Below are 22,865 nucleotides of genomic sequence, written 5' to 3' on the forward strand. Positions count from 1 at the left end.
CAATGCTTAATACGAACAGATATAAAAAATGTAAATAATTTTGTCATAACACTTTTAGATTGGATTATAATTAAACTTTATTTTGACAAAAAATTAATTCAGGGTCCTATTTGTACTATTTTAGAAAACACAGGGTCCATTTTGTCATTTAACAAAACACAGGGTCCAATTGGTAACTTTTGTAAAATAGAAGGTCTAAAATGATATTTACCCGATTTTCTATAGCTATTAATTTTGGTAGCAGTAATGTTTTACATATTTTAATTTTATAATTATTATAAAAAATCGTTAATTATTAATTATTTGGGTATCAACTCAAGTTTTACATTGGAAGAACAGACAAAAGTTATCTTGGATGTAAGTGTTCTACCTACTCCATTAGTATGAAGCGTTTTGAGAAGGTGCCCGAAAACAAAACTGTGAGGACTTAAGCCCAAAGCGGACAATATCATACTAATGTGGGAGTCAAAGTAAGGTAGCGGCCTGACAAGGTAGAAGAACCGGACCCAAAAAGTAGTATCAGAGCCAAAAATTTAGGAGCGATGAGATGATTACAGTAGTACAAGATGAAGATCAGTATTAGGACCTGTGTCGAAAGTCTTCGGTTTTGATTGAAAAAACAAAGAAATAAATAACTACAGTCAAATAGTCTTCTTTACAGTATATATGCTATAACTAGTAATGCGTTACAAGTAATTCTCAAAAAATATAATGTACGATATAAGATAGAAAATTAAAAATAAAAAAGCCTAAAGACTTTTAAGAATTTTTTAGATAGAATTTCATGACAAATTTTCCAAAAAAAATCGGGGTTCTTTTTAGAACTTTGTATTGAAAATTTGTTCCATTAGTATGAGGTCTTTTGGGAAGGTGTCCAAAAATAAAATCGTGAGGGTTTAAGCTCAAAGCGGACAATATCATACTAATGCGGGAATTGAGGTGAGGTAGTGGCCCGACAAAGTGGAAAAACCAAAACCCAACATTAACCTCATGGTGGATTGCACCACTTGTAACCAATAAAACTCTTATTATACAAAGATGAATATTCAAATTTATTCATTATCAAAGTCCTCTTTTGTCATGTATATATTTGTTACTTTCTCTTTTTCTTCTTCCCCTTGTAGTCTAGTAAATTAGGCCTGCATTGCACTATGTAGTATGTAACATCCTGCCTTCACTTGGATTTATTTTTGTTTTTGAAAATATTGTTTGGGAAACTTGATCCACATTAAGCCACATAGAACATGTTTTTATTATTATTATTTAAATGAGGCTTACCTAATTGCCTGTTATAATTTTTTGTAATCTTTATAAATAATAAATTTCAAAACATCTTATTAAATTTAATCACCAAACAATAATAATGCATTTCTTCTTTATAAATGGAAATGATTCTCTAGCGAAGTTGACAAATATTGCTTTTACCAGAAACCCCTAGTAAAGAGTAGAATGTATTCCATATAAATACTCATTAGGTTCATGATTAATAATTTTTGGAAAGTACAATTTATAAACATATTACTGTATATTTTAAACAGAAAAATATCTTTCCAATATCATTTCAAGGCTCAGATCTAATACCAGCGAACAAGCTTTGGTGTTCAAAGTACTAAGAGCTCAGTTTAAAAAAGAAAGTATTAGATTATGATATAAAAAGCAAAACATAGCTTACTCAGTTCATAATTTGTTGTATATTTATTGCTATTTATTACAATTTTTTAACTGTCTTTTTTATCTTTTTGGACACATAGTGCGACTCCACACTGTACAAATTTCTATGAAGATGGCATTTATGTTCATGAAAATCCTCTTTCATGTGCTATGGATTGACCATAATTAGGCTACAGCAATGCCAGGAACAGCAGTAGTGTTGCCGAAGTTAGTGTTGAAATTGTATTTGAATAAGCGGAATTGGGTAGATGTGGATATGAATCAGGAGGGGGCATCATACATTCACCACCATTGAAGTAAACTTTCATAGGAAATGCCCAACCTTGTTCCAATGTGAAAGCTTTCTTGTCCTTTTTCAGAATCAGCTCTGTCTCAACATGTCCATTAGGGCCGGCTTCCATCAGTAGATCATTATAATATTTCATGCCATAAAACATGCCAGTATCATCTGCATATTTAAGACAAAAATCACATTTAGTAGTACGTACTTGTAATCATCCCACATCACTTAAAAGTCGAGATAATTAAAAGGAGCATTATAAAATTCATAATTTGCTTTAAAAAAGAATTAATTATGTGACGAAAATATAGTGGTTGAACTGTTCTATTTATATGAAAGAATGAGTCTGAGACCTTCTTTGTATCTAGCAAAAGTATTACTTAATTTTTGCCAGACTTACTTGAGAGTCTGTACTGACTGAGTGGCTTATAGACAAAGCTGTAGGCTTTGGTGAGGTTGTGAAGATTTGGATGCTGAACGACAAGAGTCCAGTGAGGGTAACTCTTCAAGTAGCTGAAATTGGTTATGGCAATCTTGACTTTCCAGTACTCTTTATAATTGGTCTTCACATGCCAATGAACCCGAATGGGGCACATGTGGTCTGTGCATTGAACCATTTCTCTTCTTCGTGATGTCACCTCATCACTTGATGAAATCTTTAGATCATTTCTGCACAAATATCTTAATTCTAAGAGTTAGATACTACCCTAGACCAAAATGAATCAAAGTCTCTTGATCTTCTAGTAACATGTAGATAGATATGTATTAAGTGTTGGAGGCAATGTTAAACGTGAGGATCAGAAGGGCTGTCGCCACTTACGCAACACAGTTGTTATGATCCTGGCATCCACAGGCACAAGATGGACAAGGCGTGATGGAAGGGTTGTAAAAGGATGACATGGAAACACAGCAGGGTGGATTCTTAGATACCAGAAATGATGAATAAGAGCATGTTATTGTCCATGTCACTGAAAAATGGCAAACACAATCATATACCAGAAAATAAACCCCTGTCCTGTACTTAGTCATCTTAGGCAGAAACTTCAATATTCATATATTATGTTAGTATTAATTAATTAGCTATGGAAATTGTTTTGTACCAACACCGGCCAGCAAAAGCCTTAGGAAAGAAGAACTATACATGATTTCTCTTGTAATTGGTATAGGAGTCTTAAAACGACCAATATCATAATTCTGAAATAGCTAACATTTGATTGAAAAAAAGTCAAACATTCTTTATAGTCTCGATGTTCTTAAATAAGATTTCATGGAAAGAAAAAAGTCAAGGATTTATGGAATTCTGTTCAAACTTTGGAGGAGAGTTAAACTTACTCATTGCTTGAGTTCTTCGATGGCCATCAGATGAGAAGAAAACCGAGGGTGAAACAATTGTAGCAGGACTACATGTATAGCCTTGTCCAGGACCAAGCAAAACAAATTTCTCAGGTAGCTTTATTGTCTTGTTTGAAGTACCTGAAAGGCCAACACTGAGCTGAAAGGATGAGACTGCAGCTGAAGGGTCTTGTCCCCAAGACTTAAGGAGACCGCCTTTGCAACAATCTGAAAATCTTTGTTTGTTTGGGACACCAGGGAGAAGGTCAATTATTGTGGGGTTCTTCTTGCAGCAATGTGGAATGTCTCCTTTAAATTTGGAGCAGTCTCCTTGGTCTGTGGCTTGAGCTCCCACCATAGACCATATCACTTCTTTCTTAGCCCATGTCCAGCCTAAGGTCCATCCAGGACTCATTATGTTCCTGTACATTTGGGAGTTTTCGATTCTCACCACTGCCTGATCATTGAGTTGCAATCCAATATGTTAAGACATAAAAATGCAACCAAATTGTGAAACTAAACTCTTCAGTAGCAGCATTATATGGCTATTATTGGAAAATTGTTTTTTTGTTCATTCTAAACTAAAGTAGCAAGTGTTCACCTTGTTTGTACATTTGTATAAGATAAATCTCTTGAAAGGGTTTAAATTATAAGGCTCTCTTTCTTTTCTTTTTTTTTTTAGAAAAGAAAGAGTGATGGTTAGTAAAGTATCTATGACTACATTACAAAAAATTTTATTTTTAGTGACAATAAAACTTGTGAGTAAAAGTAAAAAAAATTGTGACTTGTTATAAATTATTATTCTTATGTTGTGATTAAAAAATCCGTGACTATAAAGATATATTAGTCACAAAAATTACAATTTATTGTAATTAAATGTAGTTTTAGTCACAATATTTATTGTGACTAAAATTAAATTAGTGACAACTTGTTACTAAATACTATGTTTTAGTTACAAGTAACATTTTGTTGTGGCTAAAAGTCACATTTTAGTCACAAAAAAAGTATATTATAAGTAAAAAGTTATCACTAAAAATTAGAGTTTTTTTTTTTTTTTCTTGTTGTGGTAGTAAAGGAGGTCAAGTTGAATAATTAAGTTGATATATAGCACTTACCACATACCCATCTGGGGTCCAAGAGACAACATCCCATTTGATATTTATGCTCCCAAATGGATCAAAGGTATCATAAGCCACTATAAATTGAGTTATAGAAGATTTTAGTGCTAGTTAAATATGTAAAATATGATGATGACAGTATAGTGGATTTTGTTAATGTCCAATTTAAAGCTACAACAGTTTAGACACCCACTCATAGAATGGTTAATGTCTTAGTGATACATACTTGATCAGTTTAGAAAAAACTCACCAACCAAAGAAAATATCAAAGTAGCAGAGAAAATTGTGTAGTGAAATGATCTGCTTAACTCCATATCCTATTGTTCCCTTAAACTACACAAGTACATTGTTCTATATTTATAGAAACAATTAAAGAACCTAATAAGACGAGTTATAATTGACCAATTAGGTGCATATCTAAAAGTCACTGTACTAATGTAGGTATTTTATATAGTTCAAACTGCATATTTTTGATACAAATAATAGTATTAATAAATATGAATATGACTTCACTTGTTATATTTTTGTCACGTGATGTGATATGGTAATATATGTACGCATTTCTTTGTTCATGTACAGACCCCTCAAAAGGGTATTAAACAAATTGTTACCGGCTTCTAACAAGTATACTTAATATATTATAATCATATAATATAGGTGCAAAATTTCATGAAGTGCAGTTGAATTTGGTGGCCGGCAATTGTGAGAAGTTTCAGTAATCATCAATGACACAAGCAATTTGGTTATAAATTGGATATACTCAGATTAAGCTATATCATGTCCGGCCAAGACTGAAAATGATAGATCATGGATCTAACAAGGACATGAATCAATATATGTGCTAAAGATTATAGGCAATGAAAATTGTAGTGTAAATTGTCATAACATAGTTATTATTATTATATCGTCCGACCTAGCTAATCCTATGTACTTTGGCTGATGCAATGAATTTTAGTATTTTACATGTTCTTTCTTATTTATTTATTTTTTATAAACTCAATAATTAATAACGTGGTACAGTACTATAATTCTCACATTAAAATTATGAGTTTTTACATCACATACTGAAATTTTTAATTTTTTTACTTTTTTACTATGAGAGGATTTTTTTTAAAAAAATATTGTGTACTGTGTAAAGTTTTCGCAGTTGTTTTTTAGTTGTTCCACTATTGTTTTAATTGTTCTGTTTTGTTGTTTTACGGTTCTTTTATAAGAAGGTAGTATTTTTGTAAAAAATTCCGCCCCACAGTAAAATTGTAAACTTTTGCTCAAAATTTAGTATTTTTGTAAAAACCCTTTAAAATTAGTACATTTTTGGTCCTTCGACAAGTCTTATTGTATTAAATAAGAATACCATTATGTTTGAATCAAACTTTGCATTGCATCATAAATTTTAATACAATATCAATCATATTATTAATACATAAGAAATTCATGGTCAGGGCCAAGGTCTGGGTCTGGGGTATGGGTCTAAGGTCGAGGCCAAGTTTGGGTTCAAGGTTCAAGGCCAGGATCCAAGGCTGGGGTTCATGTTCGAGGTAGGGATACGCGTCCGCAGCCAAGGCAGGGGCCTGGATCTAAGGTTGGGGTCGGTCTGAGGTCTAGCTCCAGGTTTGGGATTCGGGTCCAGGTTTAGGTCTGAGGCTAAGGTCAGGGCTTGGCCAGGTCCAGGGTCGGGTTCAAAGCCATGGTCGGGGTTGGGATCGGTGTTCAAGGTCTAGGATCAGGTTCGAGATCAGGGTCTGCATCCGGGTCCCTCTTCAGGTAAGGTTGGGGTCAGAGTTGGGTTTATGGTTAATATATAATAAATTTACACAATCTGTTATACAATACAATACTATACAATATAATATAATATAATACAATAGAACACAATAAAGTGTACAAAACAAACCTATTTATATTAAAGTCGTCTCATGAATATTTTGACTTATAGATCATGAACATGATCAAATTCAGATGTATTGTTTACCTTTGTGTAGTAAACAAATTATGATGAAGACATTAGATGTATGTGTAATATAAGATCCCAAAAGTGGACTTTAGAAAAATGAAAATGAAAAGCATTATAAGGAAATAAATAAATTTAAGAATTGAAAAAAAAAAAAACAACGGCATATTGATCAAATCTAATGGGAATAATAATTAAAATTTTGTAGCTTCAGCTTGTTTTGATTCTTTTCAATAGTGTCAGTCTCATTTTGGCATCTATTTTGCTATGTCACATTTGTCTTTACATTTGGATTTACTTCTAAATATTTGTCATACATACACCGCTTTTTGAGACATAAAAAAAGTCAAACTTATGGGACTTTGACCAAGATTAGAGAGAACTAAATAAGGTTGATATATTCTATTTAAGGACACATGACACATCAAGGAAGATTATGAACACACTAACCAATCACTTGGTGTCGAGACTCGAGAGCCACACCCAAGGGTGCCAAACTTACGGTTTAATGGCCCACACAAGGGTTTTGACTCTAAAATTCCTTATTGACTTTACTTTTAGCTAACGATACTGAATTAATTAAAGGATTAGAATGATAGATCATAATTAATAATAATTATATGTACTTAAGCAATAAGAACACATAGATTTATAAAGGTTTGATCTCGTGATGGTTGTAATAGCCGACTCCTCTTTAACTTGTATTAATTGTGAAAAAAGAAGTAAGAAGTTCTTGATCTCTCTTGAAAGCTTACAAATTTACAGCTTAAGAGCTCTCTTGAATCTCTCTTAAATAACTGATTTCGGATCCCTGCACGTGAAATGACTCCACTATTTATATGGAAAAAATACATTAATTAGGCTTCCAAAAACAAACAAGAAATAAAATGGGAAACTTGTTTACGTTCCTAAAATAGATCAAACTAAAAGGAAAACTAGGAAGGTTTCCTATTATTTCTTGTGGGTGTGAATCTGTCCCACTAAATCAGGAGTGTGATCGAGACTTGAATGCTTGAACATTTATGTAAAGCATCTTTGAAGATATTTCAGTCGCATTTACCCTAGTCGGTGTATGTGAGTTGGTTGGGAGGTTGATATTCGTTGGACGGTGTGATGCACCCTGTTCGGATATTCCATCTTATTCTTTAAAAAAGTTGTTTATGAATGATAAATTACCTTGAACGGAACTTCATAGAGCGTGCCACCCATCCAGATCATTAAATATTCTCCACGTGTTATCCAGATAAGTGCCATGTCACCCTGTGCAGAAATTAGGATAACATTTATCCCCCAAGTTCACATGCGAACCTCCTGCTCACACGTGGACTTATCCAGCCGCTAAGTTGGTTGGATGGGTGACACGTGTTTGTTCTTCGCACCATGCCTTAATCCGATATGATTTGATAAAAGGGGGAGATACGATTGTCTCTTTAGTATCTCAACATTTAATACCTTTTCTTGTATAATGGACTACGATTGGCACAATGACGGTTATTCACTGCTACAGGTTGACCTTTAATTCCAGTTTTTAAGGCCTTTTATCTTGATTTTTGCTAAGATAAAAACAGGGATATATGCTAGTGGAATAAAAAGTCCTTAAAAAATTGGGATAAAAGATCTCGTTTTATCCCACTTTTTTTTTTTTTTTTAAAAAAAAAAAAAAAGGATAGAAAGTCTTAAAACATGACCTTTTATCCGATGTAGGTGTTTCACATTTTTTTTCTTTTAAATTTATGACATTTCATTAATTTTTTTTTGCAATGATTAATAAATTCAATTTTTATTTTTATAATTATATTGAATATGCATAAAAAACTTAACTAAAAAATAAATAATTAAAATAATTTTTAAAAACAACAATAATAATTAGTAGCTTAAATTAATAAATAACATTTTACATTATATACAAATCTCTAAAATACTACATATAATAAATTACTAGTGTATAAAAAAATACAATAAAATACTACTGATCAATATCTATAAATAAGGAAGCAATTGACTTAACCACTATTGTCGAAGCGCTACAAGATGTTCTTCCTCACAATATTTGGATAGGTTGCCAATCTGTCAAATTAAAAATCTAAAACTAATTAAAATAAAAGTATTTTTATATGTTTGTATTTATAATAAAGATGAATATATACTTATTTTTATTCTTTTATGACTTCAATAGAATTTAAATATTGAAACATATCACGAATGTAAGTTTGTACGTAGTAATCTAAAGTTCTAAACATACCCTTTCAATATTGATAAATGGGGGTGGCTTCCTAAGCGGGTTTAAGAAAATAATTATTCCCAATATTATACCTATGACCAACATCCAATGGCGACTAAAAAATAACCATGTTAATTAATAGAAAGTAAAATATTATAGTGAATGTTAAATAAATGTATAATTACCCTATACGTTCCATGTTATAAAATAATATTGACCATTTTGACTCATAATTTTCACCCGATGCTTAGGATTGTTAATAAACTCTTCTTGAAAATCATCAAGCAATTCTATAGAATGATCAATACAGACACCAAATTTCTTTAAGGATCACTATGGTTCTTTAGGGAAAACTGTAAAAGATTGTTGTATTCTTCTTAAAATCATGGTGTTTCTCTTCTATCATTCATCCACTATTTATCTATTCCAAAAATTAAAAGTGATTTCCTAAAAAATAAGATGGAAGAAATTTAAAAGTTTTAAATAAATTTCTAGGCATGCTTATTAATTAAATAATAAAAAATACGTTCATTAACAAATTCTAAAGAAATTGTGTAGAGTTTTCCCTCTTTCTATGAAAATTTTCTAATTTCATAAGTATCTAACAATACAACAAAAACGACACAATGAATTGGAAAACAAGACAAAATAATCATAATAGCATTTAACAATACAATAATTTGCCACACATTCGACCATAATACATTTATTTGCGAAAGCTACTTTATTACGGATGAATATTTAAGATATTCAAACTCTTCTAATATGCATATATTAATTCTTCGTTCACAACAATATAGTATATCTTAGAACCTACTTCACTATAAATGAATATCTAATATATTCAAACTCCTATAATATTTTAATTATTAGTAAAAATAAATAAGCCAATAACGTACCTCTAGAAAGTAATTAATGATCACTGAAATTTTATTTTGTTTTCTAATAACGAACCACAACATAAAATATTAAATGTAATATAAAAAATTTCAAGTAAAGTTAAATTATAATAGTAATAATTGACTTACACATATATAACTAGTAACTAAATAATTATATAACTAAGAAAATATAGTATAGTAATTACTTACGATAATGCTCTTGATGCTTCCTAGAAATCAAAACCAAAATCACCACAAAGTCACCCAATTTATACATTTAAGTTTAAACAAACACAATTAAAAATTATTTACATATAGTTATAGTAGATAATAGTTACATAACTAAAAAATTTACAATATCCAATATAATAGATTCTTTTAAAAATTGATTACACATTTAGATAAAAAAAATTCTCTAATATCTATTTGAGTTTAAGATAACTGTATATTATTTAATACAATTTTAAATAATTTAAATTTTCTACAAAATTAGAGCATACAAAATAAAAAAGTACTAGATGCTTTTACAACTAAGTAAAGATAGTAACAAGTAAATGTTGGAATTATTATACCAGGATCTAGATTTACTACCAATTATGTTTGATTAACATCCTAATATGAATTCTAAAAAAATGAAATAAACACATTAGAGTTTAAGAAAACCTTACATTGGGTGCAGCGGAATATTATGACTCCTTCCATTCAGATCTCTAGCCCTTGATTCCTTTCTGTAGCAGAGCATAATCAAGATCTGAATCTGGATCTCTTTCTCTCCTTCTTTGATGCTGATTTTCCATAGTCTTACATACTTTGATTGAGGTACCACTTGATGTGTGTGGGCACTACTCTATCACTCAAGGAATTTTTGAAATTTTGAAGAGAAGAAAAGAGAGAGGAAGGTGGCGGCTGAGGAATTCTCTCTGAAAAGAATGAGATGCAATTGTGTGTTGTTTCCTGAAGCCATTACTTTCTATTTATAGAATGCCCTCTAGGTTTAGGTTCGAATTGTGTAGCATTAAAATAATAGAAAAATAAAATGGTAAAAGCCTATGCATAGTGGGCGGCCCATATAAGGCAATTGGGCCTCACTTTGCAACTTTCCCATTTTGTTATTTTTCATTCCCATTTTCTCAAAAATGCCAATTTTCTAATTTAACCATTCAAATGCCAATTCAAATTATTTAATAACTTAAAAATAATTATTAAATAATATTGCCATTTAATATACTTATTAATTTAGACATATAAAGTATATTAATTAATAAATAAACCTAGAATCTCTTTTCTTTACAATTTCGCCGTTGCTTAGTGAAAATTCATAAAGTAGACATAGTCTAACTTTTAGAATTATAATTGATTAATTAAAATCAATTAACTGAGTCTTACAAGCAGTATGGTCTCAACTAGTATGGGGACCATGGGTCTATATAACCGAGCTTCCAATAAGTCGAACCGAATTCACCAAGTAAAGTCCCTAACTTATTAATTCCTTATTGAATCCACTCTTAGAACTTAGAATTGCACTCTCAGTCATATAGAACGCTCTATATGTTCCACGATATAGATACGTCATTAGTTATCCATTGTTATAATCATAATTTGATCAAAGATCCTCTATATAGATGATTTACACTGTAAAAGGATTAAATTACCGTAACACCCTACAATGTATTTTATCCTTAAAACACTTAACCCTGTATAAATGATATTTCAGCTAAGTGAAATGAGTACTCCACCATTTATTTTCGTTTGGTTAAGCTCGAAGGAAATCATCATTTACTTTCTATTCACCAGATAGAAGCTATAGATTCCATATTTATGTTAGCGCTCCCACTCAATTGCACTACCGTGTTCCCAAAATGTACTTATCACCCTGACCCAAAAGTAGGCTTAACTAATAAATCAAAGAACACGAATAACACTCTTGAGATTGAACCTAATCATATCAGGATTAAGATCATTTGATCTAGGATCTGTTGGAAATTATTTTATCAGGATCTTAGATCTATTCACAAGTATGTTGATTAACACCCTAAATATGAACTTTCTAAAACGATAAAATAAACACATATAAAGTTTAGGAAACCTTACATTGGGTGCAGCGGAATATAATGACTCCTTCCATTCAGATATCTAGCCCTTGATTCCTTTCTGTAGCAGAGCATTATCAATATCTGAACCTGGATCTATTTCTCTGAATCTTTGATGCTGAAACTCCTTTTGCTGAATGTCTTTCTTCACGATCTTCCTCACTATGATTGAGGTATCACTTGCTGTGTGTGGGCACTACTCTTACACTAAGAATTTCGAAATTCAAGAGGGAAGAAAAAGAAGAAGTGGCAGCTAAAGATAGGGAGAGAGAAAGCTCAGTTTTTTCTGAATTAGAAGTGTAGAAATTTAAGTGTAAATTTCCTGAAGCCTTCACTATCTATTTATAGCATTCCACTAGGGTTAGGTTTGAATTATTTGGCATTAAAATAATGAAAAAATCAGTTTAAATTTCCTACAAAAGTGGCTGGCCCTATACTAGTGGATTTGGGCCTCACTTTTTGCAATTTTGCAGTTTTACCTTTTCTGCACCTGATTTTCTCAAAAACGCCAATTTTCTAATTCAACCATTTAAATGCCAATTCTAACTATTTAATAACTATAAATAATTATTAAATAATATTGTCATTTATCATATTTATTAATTGAACCATACAAAGTATCATAATTAACAAATATGCCCCTATAAACTCTTTCTTTACAATTTCGCCCTTACTTAGTGAAAAATTCACAAAAAGACATAGTCTAATTTGAGAATTATAATTGATTAATCAAAACCAATTACATGAGTCTTACAAGCAATATTATCTCAACTAGTGGGTGGACCATGGGTCTATATAACTGAGCTTCCAATAAGTAGATCAATAATTTATTACTAAAATTCACTAACTTATTAATTCTTCGTTGAATCCACGAATAGAACTTAAAATTGCACTCTCAGTATATAGAATGCTCTATATGTTCCACCATACAGACACATCATTAGTTATCCATTGTTATAATCCTAATGTGATCAATGATCCTCTATATGAATGATCTACACTGTAAAGGGATTAAATTACCGTTACACCCTACAATGTATTTATTCCTTAAAACACTTGACCCCGTCTAAATGAACTTTCAGCTTATGTGAAATGAGTACTCCACCATTTATGTTCGTTTGGTCAAGCTCGAAGGAGATCATCCTTTGCTTACTATTCGCCAGATAGAAGCTATAGATTCCATGTTTATGCTAGCGCTCCCACTCAATTGCACTACCGTGTTCCCAAAATGTACGTATCACCCTGACCTAAAAGTAGGCTTAACTAACAAATCAAAGAACACGAATAGCCTTTCAAGATTGAGCCTAATCATATCAGGATTAAGATCATTTGATCTAGGATCAACTAGGCGATATTGACTTGAATAGATATTACGGTAAGTTTAATAAATCTAAGTCAAAGTTCAATATCGGTCCCTTCCGATGCATACTCCATGCATCCAACCTGAGCTTTACTTTAACCAATGCTCTGGAAAGAACATAGCACTTCTCCAAATGCAAGTAAACTCTGTTGTAGATTATCATATCAGTAAAACCCTATGTCTGATAAATCTAGGAAACTTTATTCACATAGTCATGTTTACTTTCCAATGTGTTGACGGCACAATAAACAGGATCAAGTATGTGAAAAGGGTTTCAGATGAATTTATACATTATATACATATAATCATGAAATAAATCATGTGAACCATGCAACATTAAATGTTATTTCTGATCTATATTAATAAGTAAATCTGATTATATTGAAATGAGTTTTATTTAGGGCATAAAACCCAACAAACTCCCACTTGCACTAATATAAAAGAAAAAGTGCGTTTCAAATAATCTCAACACCTTGATATACAAATCAAGTGTAGTAGTAGTAAACTCCTCGTAATAGGATCTGAAAGGTTGAATTAACCACAACCTTTTCTCCACTATTACTCTTCCTTTAATCACAAAATCATTGATAATGTGAAATTCCTCTCTATATGTTTACTCTCTTGGGATACTGGATTCTATACCTTTGGCAACTACTTTTGGTTAATAAGGAAATTAACACTAGTAGTTTAAGGCAATTTGGAATGATGCCAAAAATGTATAGAACTTTCCTTAGACTGAATAAGTACCTTTCCTGCAACCTTAACATTCAGTCCCTCTCTGGTAGACCTAGAGACTTCAGATAGGTTTTTACACTTCTCCAAAATCACTATTCCACCCCCAGAGTAATCACCATCTTATCAGAAAGATTTACTAGCACAAAGGCAAATTTCGAAATCTGATATGGTGTAGTCTAAGAGTTTTAAACACACCCTTATAGACTAACATATAGTTCCTCTTCTTTATCTTAGGATTTACTTGATTGTCTTCCAATGTTCTTATCCTGGATTAATCTGATACCTACTCATTACTCCCACTCAACAGTAGGTGTCTGGTCTAAGGCATACAAAAGCATATCTAAGACCTCTCACTGTTGATATAAGAAATTCTTTCATGGCTTTATCTTTTCTGGAATAGTTGAGACTTTTCCTTAGATAAAATCTATGCCTAAGAAGTTGTGAAGCTTCTATAGATTGCCATTAGAAAGAAAATGCTTCAGCATCTTACTAAAGTAAGTTGCTTGCATTAGAGTAAGTAATTTCCAGGTATACCACAAGCCATAGGTTTAGATAAACTCAAACCTATAATACTAGGAACAGGAAGTTTGTTAAGTCCATTGAATAGACTTATAAACGAAAATTTCCTTTTATGTCCTTGTAATAGAAAACTTTAGGTTATTCCATGTGAATGGATTAAACCATAGTTCTATTGGCTTTCTTCTTATTTTCTTATCTTGACAATCCATTACTTGTTTAAACTCACAATGGATTTTAATCACTAGTGTCTCCCAAGTCATAAGAAGGTGAGTTCCTAGAAACTCTCCCACTACGACAAGGTACCGTGAATTATGTCGAAGAAAACTAAATGGTATTAACCTCTTCGGTTGTGACAAGACAACAGAGGCAGTGGGATCATCATATGTTATATAAGATGATAGAACACTTTTGGAATCAAGAATTAAATATCTCCTTTATTTGCTACTTGTTTTTCAGACTTAGTCATTTTCTTAGAAAAGTAGTATTTGTTTGAACAAACACTTTCTGATCTATTGACAATGGGATGGTCCACCCCTAATCACTTAGAATAGCTAAGAAACCATGGTTAACAGTTCTAGCTTTTCTTAAGATTTTGATTAGGTCATCCATGAATCTAGTAATGATTTACATTAAGTATACAACCATTACATCATTCTGAAATTGTATTACCATAGAAGGAATTAGGCAACGACTAGTAACTAATCATCAACATGCAACTCGAAATTTACGGGAGGTAAGTTTGGATATAATTCAAAAATCAATTTAATGATCTTTGAACTGCATATCTACTAACTATTTCTCCACCCCTATCAGTTCGCAAGATCTTTAACCACTTACCTTAATGGTTTTAACCATTGCTAGAAATTAATGAAATATTTAAACATTTCAAATTTCTTGCTAAAAGGTATAATCTAGAGTTATCGTTTTAAGAATACAACGAAAAAATCATATCCACCCCTGAATGTACATCCATCTGCGAATGAGATGAACTACTTTCAGTGGATATAGGCATATTAACTCTTTGCAGAGATCGATCTTGTCAAATCCACTATGAACAAGATACAAATGCCATAGATTAAAAAAAGTGTGGTAGTGTCTTTTGATGACCTAGGTTTAGTTACATCAAAGAATTCTTAGAATAGTGTAAGTGGATCCTGGTCACAGAATACCTAACTCATATTCCATACAGTTTGAATCCATTAATAAAAGATGGATATTAAACACTTGAGAAAGTGTAACTGTATTGTATCTGGAATTAGAAATATAAGAAAATTTCTGTTTGGATTCTAAAATTAAAGTCAAAGACTTAAATTCAACCAAATATAATGAGTTTATTGGACCACCACTACTAATACAAACTCTAAGTCAGATTTGCCCATACAAGTAGGAGATTTCTAAGATTGAGAATTTATATCAATTGGGAATAGAATTTCGGGATTATAATCATATGCGTCATATAAAATGACATGAAATGATTTATAGACCATTCATCCAATGATATGTTTTTAAAGCTAATTCGAAATGAATAAGCTAAGAGGAATTAGGATAATTTCGTTTAAAATAAGAATCCAACGATGCTTCGATTAGCGAAAGACAGAGTAATCTTATTTATGTAATCTTCTTGTTTCATATTGTAAAAATACTAGTCTAAGGTGTCATCAATTGATGAACAGTTAGATGTCGCATATACCATACTTATCTTTCGAGATCTTACACTATTATGTATGTCTAATGGTGAAAATCCACTAGGAATTTATCTCATTAGATAAACAAACATGTTAGACCAACAATGAAGATTCGAAATTATACTACAACTTAATAACAGAAAATAACATGGTTCAATATAAATTTATACACAATTCAGAAATTATAAACATATAGCAAGTAGGAATGACTAGTGAAAATACTAAAACATACAATCCTAAATAATTTCCAAGGTTTTCAACAAACTGATACAAAGGTCCCGTAGGCGAGAGTCAAAGCATCATTTATTGAATAGAGTTGTCAGCTCATCTAAAATAGAAACCATTCTAGCAACCTTTTATTCGATCAAAATAAGAATCCAACGTTGTCCCGGTAGGCGAGAGTCAAGGTTATTCTCATTTCATGAGCCTCTACCATTGTTTCATGTTTCATAAGTTTATCTCTAAGTAGTCACCGTAGGGGAGAGTCTAATAGAGACGAAAACTTACAAAACACTTATCAAATGAAATCTTACGGTGTTAACTGCGTTCAACGAATAACCATCCATAGGGGGACGAAGTCTAGCGTCTCGAGGTTATATTGAAAATATTTAACTTTTGTAAGACCAACAATGGAGATCGAATATCTTAATAATAATCAAGCTCATTATTTAAAGTGAGTTGTATTTTCTTTGATTCTCTTTATTTAATTTATTTATTTTTAAATATATATTTATTTAAAATTTCCAATTTAGAATGAAAAATTCTAAATATAAATTTTAATTTAATATTTATAAATTTTACTTAGATGGATATAAAAATAACATGAATTATTTCCATCTTAGTAATAATTTCCAATAAATTTTTAGAAAAATATTCAATTTAAGTTGTTACAAAATTAATATAAATTAATTTACAACTCAAATTTAATTTTCTATAAATATATATTGCATTTCGAAAAATTAAACTATTTAAGAATACAATTTTCGAAAATGCATGTTAAAATAAAAAATTAATCCTGGAAAAATTATTCTAATTTAATGTTGGCCCAAAATTAATTAATAAAATTAATTTACAACAAAAAATATAATTTTCCTATTTAATTAAATATATAAGAAAAATTTCAAATATTTAAGTATGATGATGAAAATCAATTTAAATATTAATTTTCTATTTAATTAAATACACTAGAAAAATTACTTCAAGCAAAAATATCATCTATCTAAATTTTCCTTTGACTAATTAATTCAATTTCTAATAATATACTTTAATTCAATTTATTTTAAATTAATCAATAAATGAAAAAATCATTGATTTAAGTTGATCCAAGAATTAATTAAAATAAATAATTAATTTACAACTTAATCTATTTTTCAAGATAAAATTCGAAATTCTAGCATTTAAGAAATACAATTTCGATAATTGATTAATAAAATAAAGAAAAAATATATTTTGAAAATTATTTAAATTAGTTGAAAAAATAAATTTCAACCAAAAATAATTTTCTATTTAATTAAATGTCATGAAAAAGAAATATTTAAGTATGATGATAAAAATCAACTTAGATATTTAATTTTCAAATTAATTAAATGTATTAAATTCAAGAAATAAATAATTAAGTGTAGAGAAGGCTTAATTATTAATCTCTAGTTTAATACTAGGAAAAATATACTTAAAATAAATTGTACCAAAATTAATTATATAAATAATTAATTTCACAATTTATAATATTTTCCTATTTAATATTAGAAATAATAAGTAGTCTAGAAATAACTATCTAGAAAATATCTTATTTGACTAAGTATCTTTTCCACAAAATTTGAAAAAAATATCTAATTTAAGTTGTATTAGAAAAAATCTAGAACTTAAATATTTTTCAAATTTAAATTTAATTAAATATCAAAAATTAAGTTGTAACCACTTAATTTAAAAATATTCCATTTTAAGTTAATATTCGAAAAGATATTAACTTAAAAAATATCTAAAGAATCTTAATAACCAATGCCTAAAATTCCTCAACTTAATTTTGAAATTTGAAATTCAAAAGATATTCAGATTTAAGTTGGTTAGTTGTAGATAACTAAATATCAACTTAAATAAGAATATTTAATGAAAAATTTAAATTAAGTTCCAGAAAGAATCTAGATGGTTATAATTCTATATTTAATTAAATACAAGAAAATACATATAGTTTAGCTTAGAATAAAAAATTCTTTAAACTATAATTTTCTTAAATTAATTTCAAAATAAATGAAATTAATTATGTTGCTAATCAATTTTATTAGGTTAAACTAGTGTAATTAACCTAGTACAGTTGTTCAAATGAGGCAAATGGGTCTTCACAATTGGGGTGGTTCATGTGAGGGGGTGCTGGGTTCAGTATGTCGTACCCACTTCTATGGCTCCCAACTCTCACACAAGGCCCAAAAGAGAGGAATTTAACCTTAATAAGAACAACTGTTATTAATTGAATAGGCCCAAAAACTAAATGGGCCTAAATAAATTCTATCAATAACTATGATAATTTATTTTAGCAACAGCAACCTATATGCATCTATAATCAAATTAAACACATAGGCTCACACAGACACACTTTGGATGGGTCCTATCATGTTGCTAGGTCATACACAGATGAAAGAAGATTGTAAATTATACCTGTTACAAATTATTATCTTGACCAAGGGAGCCATCAGATCATTAGATCTGGCAAAAGGTAACCATGGCTATTTGCAATCAAGTAATAATAGGTTTTAAAAACTTACATACAAGCTAAAACCACATACTCCTGCAACAAGGTTAGCTGGATAGTTGGAAGTAGGATTTATTTAATTTTAAATAAATAATTTCGAAAAATAAATAATTAAAAAATATTTTAATATTCGAAAAATAAAATTAAATTTTAAAAAAAAATTAAATTTCGGAAATAAAATTTAAATTTCGAAATTTAAAAAAAATATTTAAAATTAAACCTACTTTTTTTTTTTTTTGAAAAATTAGGTTTCAACCAACCTAAATATCATTTCAAAATTTGCTAACTACTTTTAAAAATTAAATGTTATTTTAAAAATAAAAATTAAATAAAAATCATTTATCTTTTCAGATTTTAAATTTAATTTAAATAAATAAAATAACAAAATTTAAAAGTTAGCAAAATATCTTACATCTATTTAAAATTACATGATTATAAATATCTTATTTTAAATTTAAATAAGGTCAAAATATCTAAAAAGATTTAATTTTTTTAAAAAAATATCTTAAAAGATAAGATATAATTAAAAATATCTTAAAAGATAAGATATCTTAAAAATATCTTAAAAGATTTTATAAATATCTTATAAAATCTGACCTTAAATTTAAAATTAAGATAAGATATAATCAAATTTAAAAATAAGATAGATTTTTAAGCAAGAAGATAGATACTAATTCTATTCAAATTCAAATTACACTAATATCTTGAATTAAATTTAAAAAATATTAAATTAATCCAAAATGATAATTAGAATTGAATTAGGAATAGTAATAGTATAAATACAAAACTATACAAAAAATTGGAAGTTAATTCCATGAAAAAGCATGAAAAATTGAAGAAAAACAAAAAATTTCGAAACTGTACGGACAGATTTGCGATCGCAGGAAAATATCAGCACATCCCCAATTTTTTTTCAATCTTCAAAAAATCATAACTAATTCAAATAAAATCCAAATTAAGTTCTGTAAAAGGCTAACTTGCTTAATTTTTTCCATACTATCCAATAAAAATAATTCCAGAGATAAAATCGCAATTATTTTTCACGAAAATTTTACAAACATCAATCAATCATCAAATAACACTCAATACAACATGATACCATCCAAAAAACATACAAACAATCGTTTTAAAGTCCAAATTTCTTGCAAGTAAATCAATTACCATGGCTCTGATACCAGTTGTTGGAAATTATTTTACCAGGATCTTAGATCTACTCACAAGTATGTTGATTAACACCCTAAATATGAACTTTCTAAAACGATAAAATAAACACATATAAAGTTTAGGAAACCTTACATTGGGTGCAGCGGAATATAATGACTCCTTCCGTTCAGATATCTAGCCCTTGATTCCTTTCTGTAGCAGAGCATTATCAATATCTGAACCTGGATCTCTTTCTCTGAATCTTTGATGCTGAAACTCCTTTTGCTGAATGTCTTTCTTCACGATCTTCCTCACTATGATTGAGGTATCACTTGCTGTGTGTGGGCACTACTCTTACACTAAGAATTTCGAAATTCAAGAGGGAAGAAAAAGAAGAAGTGGCAGCTAAAGATAGGGAGAGAGAAAGCTCAGTTTTTTCTGAATTAGAAGTGTAGAAATTTAAGTGTAAATTTCCTGAAGCCTTCACTATCTATTTATAGCATTCCACTAGGGTTAGGTTTGAATTATTTGGCATTAAAATAATGAAAAAATCAGTTTAAATTTCCTACAAAAGTGGCTGGCCCTATACTAGTGGATTTGGGCCTCACTTTTTGCAATTTTGCAGTTTTACCTTTTCTGCATATGATTTTCTCAAAAACGCCAATTTTCTAATTCAACCATTTAAATGCCAATTCTAACTATTTAATAACTATAAATAATTATTAAATAATATTGTCATTTATCATATTTATTAATTGAACCATACAAAGTATCATAATTAACAAATATGCCCCTATAAACTCTTTCTTTACAATTTCGCCCTTACTTAGTGAAAAATTCACAAAAAGACATAGTCTAATTTGAGAATTATAATTGATTAATCAAAACCAATTACATGAGTCTTACAAGAAATATTATCTCAACTAGTGGGGGGACCATGGGTCTATACAACTGAGCTTCCAATAAGTAGATCAAGAATTTATTACTAAAATTCACTAACTTATTAATTCTTCGTTGAATCCACGCATAGAACTTAGAATTGCACTCTCAGTATATAGAATGCTCTATATGTTCCACCATATAGACACATCATTAGTTATCCATTGTTATAATCCTAATGTGATCAATGATCCTCTATATGAATGATCTACACTGTAAAGGGATTAAATTACCGTTACACCCTACAATGTATTTATTCCTTAAAACACTTGACCCCGTCTAAATGATATTTCAGCTTATGTGAAATGAGTACTCCACCATTTATGTTCGTTTGGTCAAGCTCGAAGGAGATCATCCTTTGCTTACTATTCGCCAGATAGAAGCTATAGATTCCATGTTTATGCTAGCGCTCCCACTCAATTGCACTACCGTGTTCCCAAAATGTACGTATCACCCTGACCTAAAAGTAGGCTTAATTAACAAATCAAAGAACACGAATAGCCTTTCAAGATTGAGCCTAATCATATCAGGATTAAGATCATTTGATCTAGGATCAACTAGGCGATATTGACTTGAATAGATATTATGGTAAGTTTAATAAATCTAAGTCAAAGTTCAATATCGGTCCCTTCCGATGCATACTCCATGCATCCAACCTGAGCTTTACTTTAACCAATGCTCTGGAAAGAACATAGCACTTCTCCAAATGCAACTAAACTATGTTGTAGATTATCATATCAGTAAAACCCTATGTCTGATAAATCTAGGAAACTTTATTCACATAGTCATGTTTACTTTCCAATGTGTTGACGGCACAATAAACAGGATCAAGTATGTGAAAAGGGTTTCAGATGAATTTATACATTATATACATATAATCATGAAATAAATCATGTGAACCATGCAACATTAAATGTTATTTCTGATCTATATTAATAAGTAAATCTGATTATATTGAAATGAGTTTTATTTTGGGCATAAAACCCAACAGGATCAACAGGTGATATTGAATTGAGTAGATATTACGGTAAATTTTAATATATCTAATCAAAGTTCAATATCGGTCTGTAAAGCCCGCTTAGTTAATTTGGAAATTAGCAGTTATTTATGTTAATCAGGAAATTATTTATAGCTATTTAAATAATTTATCATTAATTTTTATGGGATTCAGATATGCATAATTATGTCATCAACAGTTTTTATATTTCGCATTTCCGGTGTCCGGTATTTCGGAACGCGGTGTTTGGCTCAGTAGAAATCACAACTTAGTATGTTAGTATTTTGGGGACGGGTTTTAGACATTGGGAATGTCGGGAGTGGCCGGGAATTTAGAATGTCCCAAAAATACCCCTTTAGTATGAATTGTGTGATTTTATGGTGGAGGGGCAAAATGGTCTTTTTGCCCCATTAATGTTTGGTTTTATGTGATTTATTAAATGGAAAAATAAGTGTTTATTTTATTAAATGTTGGCTGAAATAAATGACTTATGTGATTTATATTACCTTTTCTCTCATTTTCAAACACTTAGTCATTTTTGAAGAAATTTCCAAAACACACACACACAACTCTCTCCCTCTCTTTCGGCCAAACCTTGAGCAGCAAGGAGGGGATTGTTCTCCTTGGATTTTGGCTAGTTGTTCATCATCTCTTAGGGTTCATCTCAAGCTAGGTTGGTTCATGTCTCTCCTCCTTTAATTTCTTGAAAAACTATGTGAAAAATGTTGATGCATGCATGAGTTGTTAGTATTTGTTGCTGCTGTGATTTTGTTATTTTTCTAGGGTTCAAAGCATGATTATTTTGATGATGATTGAGTTGTTTGAATGCTTGTTAGTTAGGATAGTTCAAGCTCTTAGTTTTTATGTGAAAAAGTATGATTTTTGAAGGAAAATGTGTGATTATGTTGCTGTGAAGTTGCTGGGTGTTTCTGTATGTTTTCAGAGGTGATTATATGCTTAGTTAAGTAGAATTAACTAGGCTAGGGTGCATGATTGTGGATTTAACCAAGTTTGAGTTCTTGAACTCAAAGCTTGGTCTTTAATGGTGAATTTTGAATGTGTGATTTCTGGGTAGGTTTGATGCTCTAGAATTGTTATTTGGGACCTATAGAGGAGGTCTGGAAAGTTTGGGATCAATTGGGTTCGAATTGGTCAAGATATGTGAATTTTTGGTTCTTTGCGAGGAACCGAATTCCG

The 22,865-nt window shown here is 30.1% G+C and overlaps 1 protein-coding gene across 1 annotated transcript in view; it reads right to left on the bottom strand.

The window, feature by feature from the left end:
• Positions 1–1,537: 1,537 nt before the first annotated feature.
• The window catches only part of LOC115710257 (COBRA-like protein 4), a 33,166-nt gene continuing 11,838 nt past the window's right edge, over positions 1,538–22,865 (bottom strand). The window contains exons 2-6 of the mRNA XM_061112785.1: positions 4,399–4,478; positions 3,284–3,740; positions 2,772–2,919; positions 2,352–2,620; positions 1,538–2,119 (exon numbers count right to left, since the gene is read on the bottom strand). Coding sequence (XP_060968768.1) covers positions 1,842–2,119; positions 2,352–2,620; positions 2,772–2,919; positions 3,284–3,740; positions 4,399–4,478 — 1,232 coding nt within the window. The 3' untranslated portion in view covers positions 1,538–1,841. The remainder of the gene's footprint in view (positions 2,120–2,351; positions 2,621–2,771; positions 2,920–3,283; positions 3,741–4,398; positions 4,479–22,865) is intronic.

Source organism: Cannabis sativa, chromosome 3 (genome assembly GCF_029168945.1).
Source record: "Cannabis sativa cultivar Pink pepper isolate KNU-18-1 chromosome 3, ASM2916894v1, whole genome shotgun sequence".
Taxonomy (NCBI): Eukaryota; Viridiplantae; Streptophyta; class Magnoliopsida; order Rosales; family Cannabaceae; genus Cannabis; species Cannabis sativa.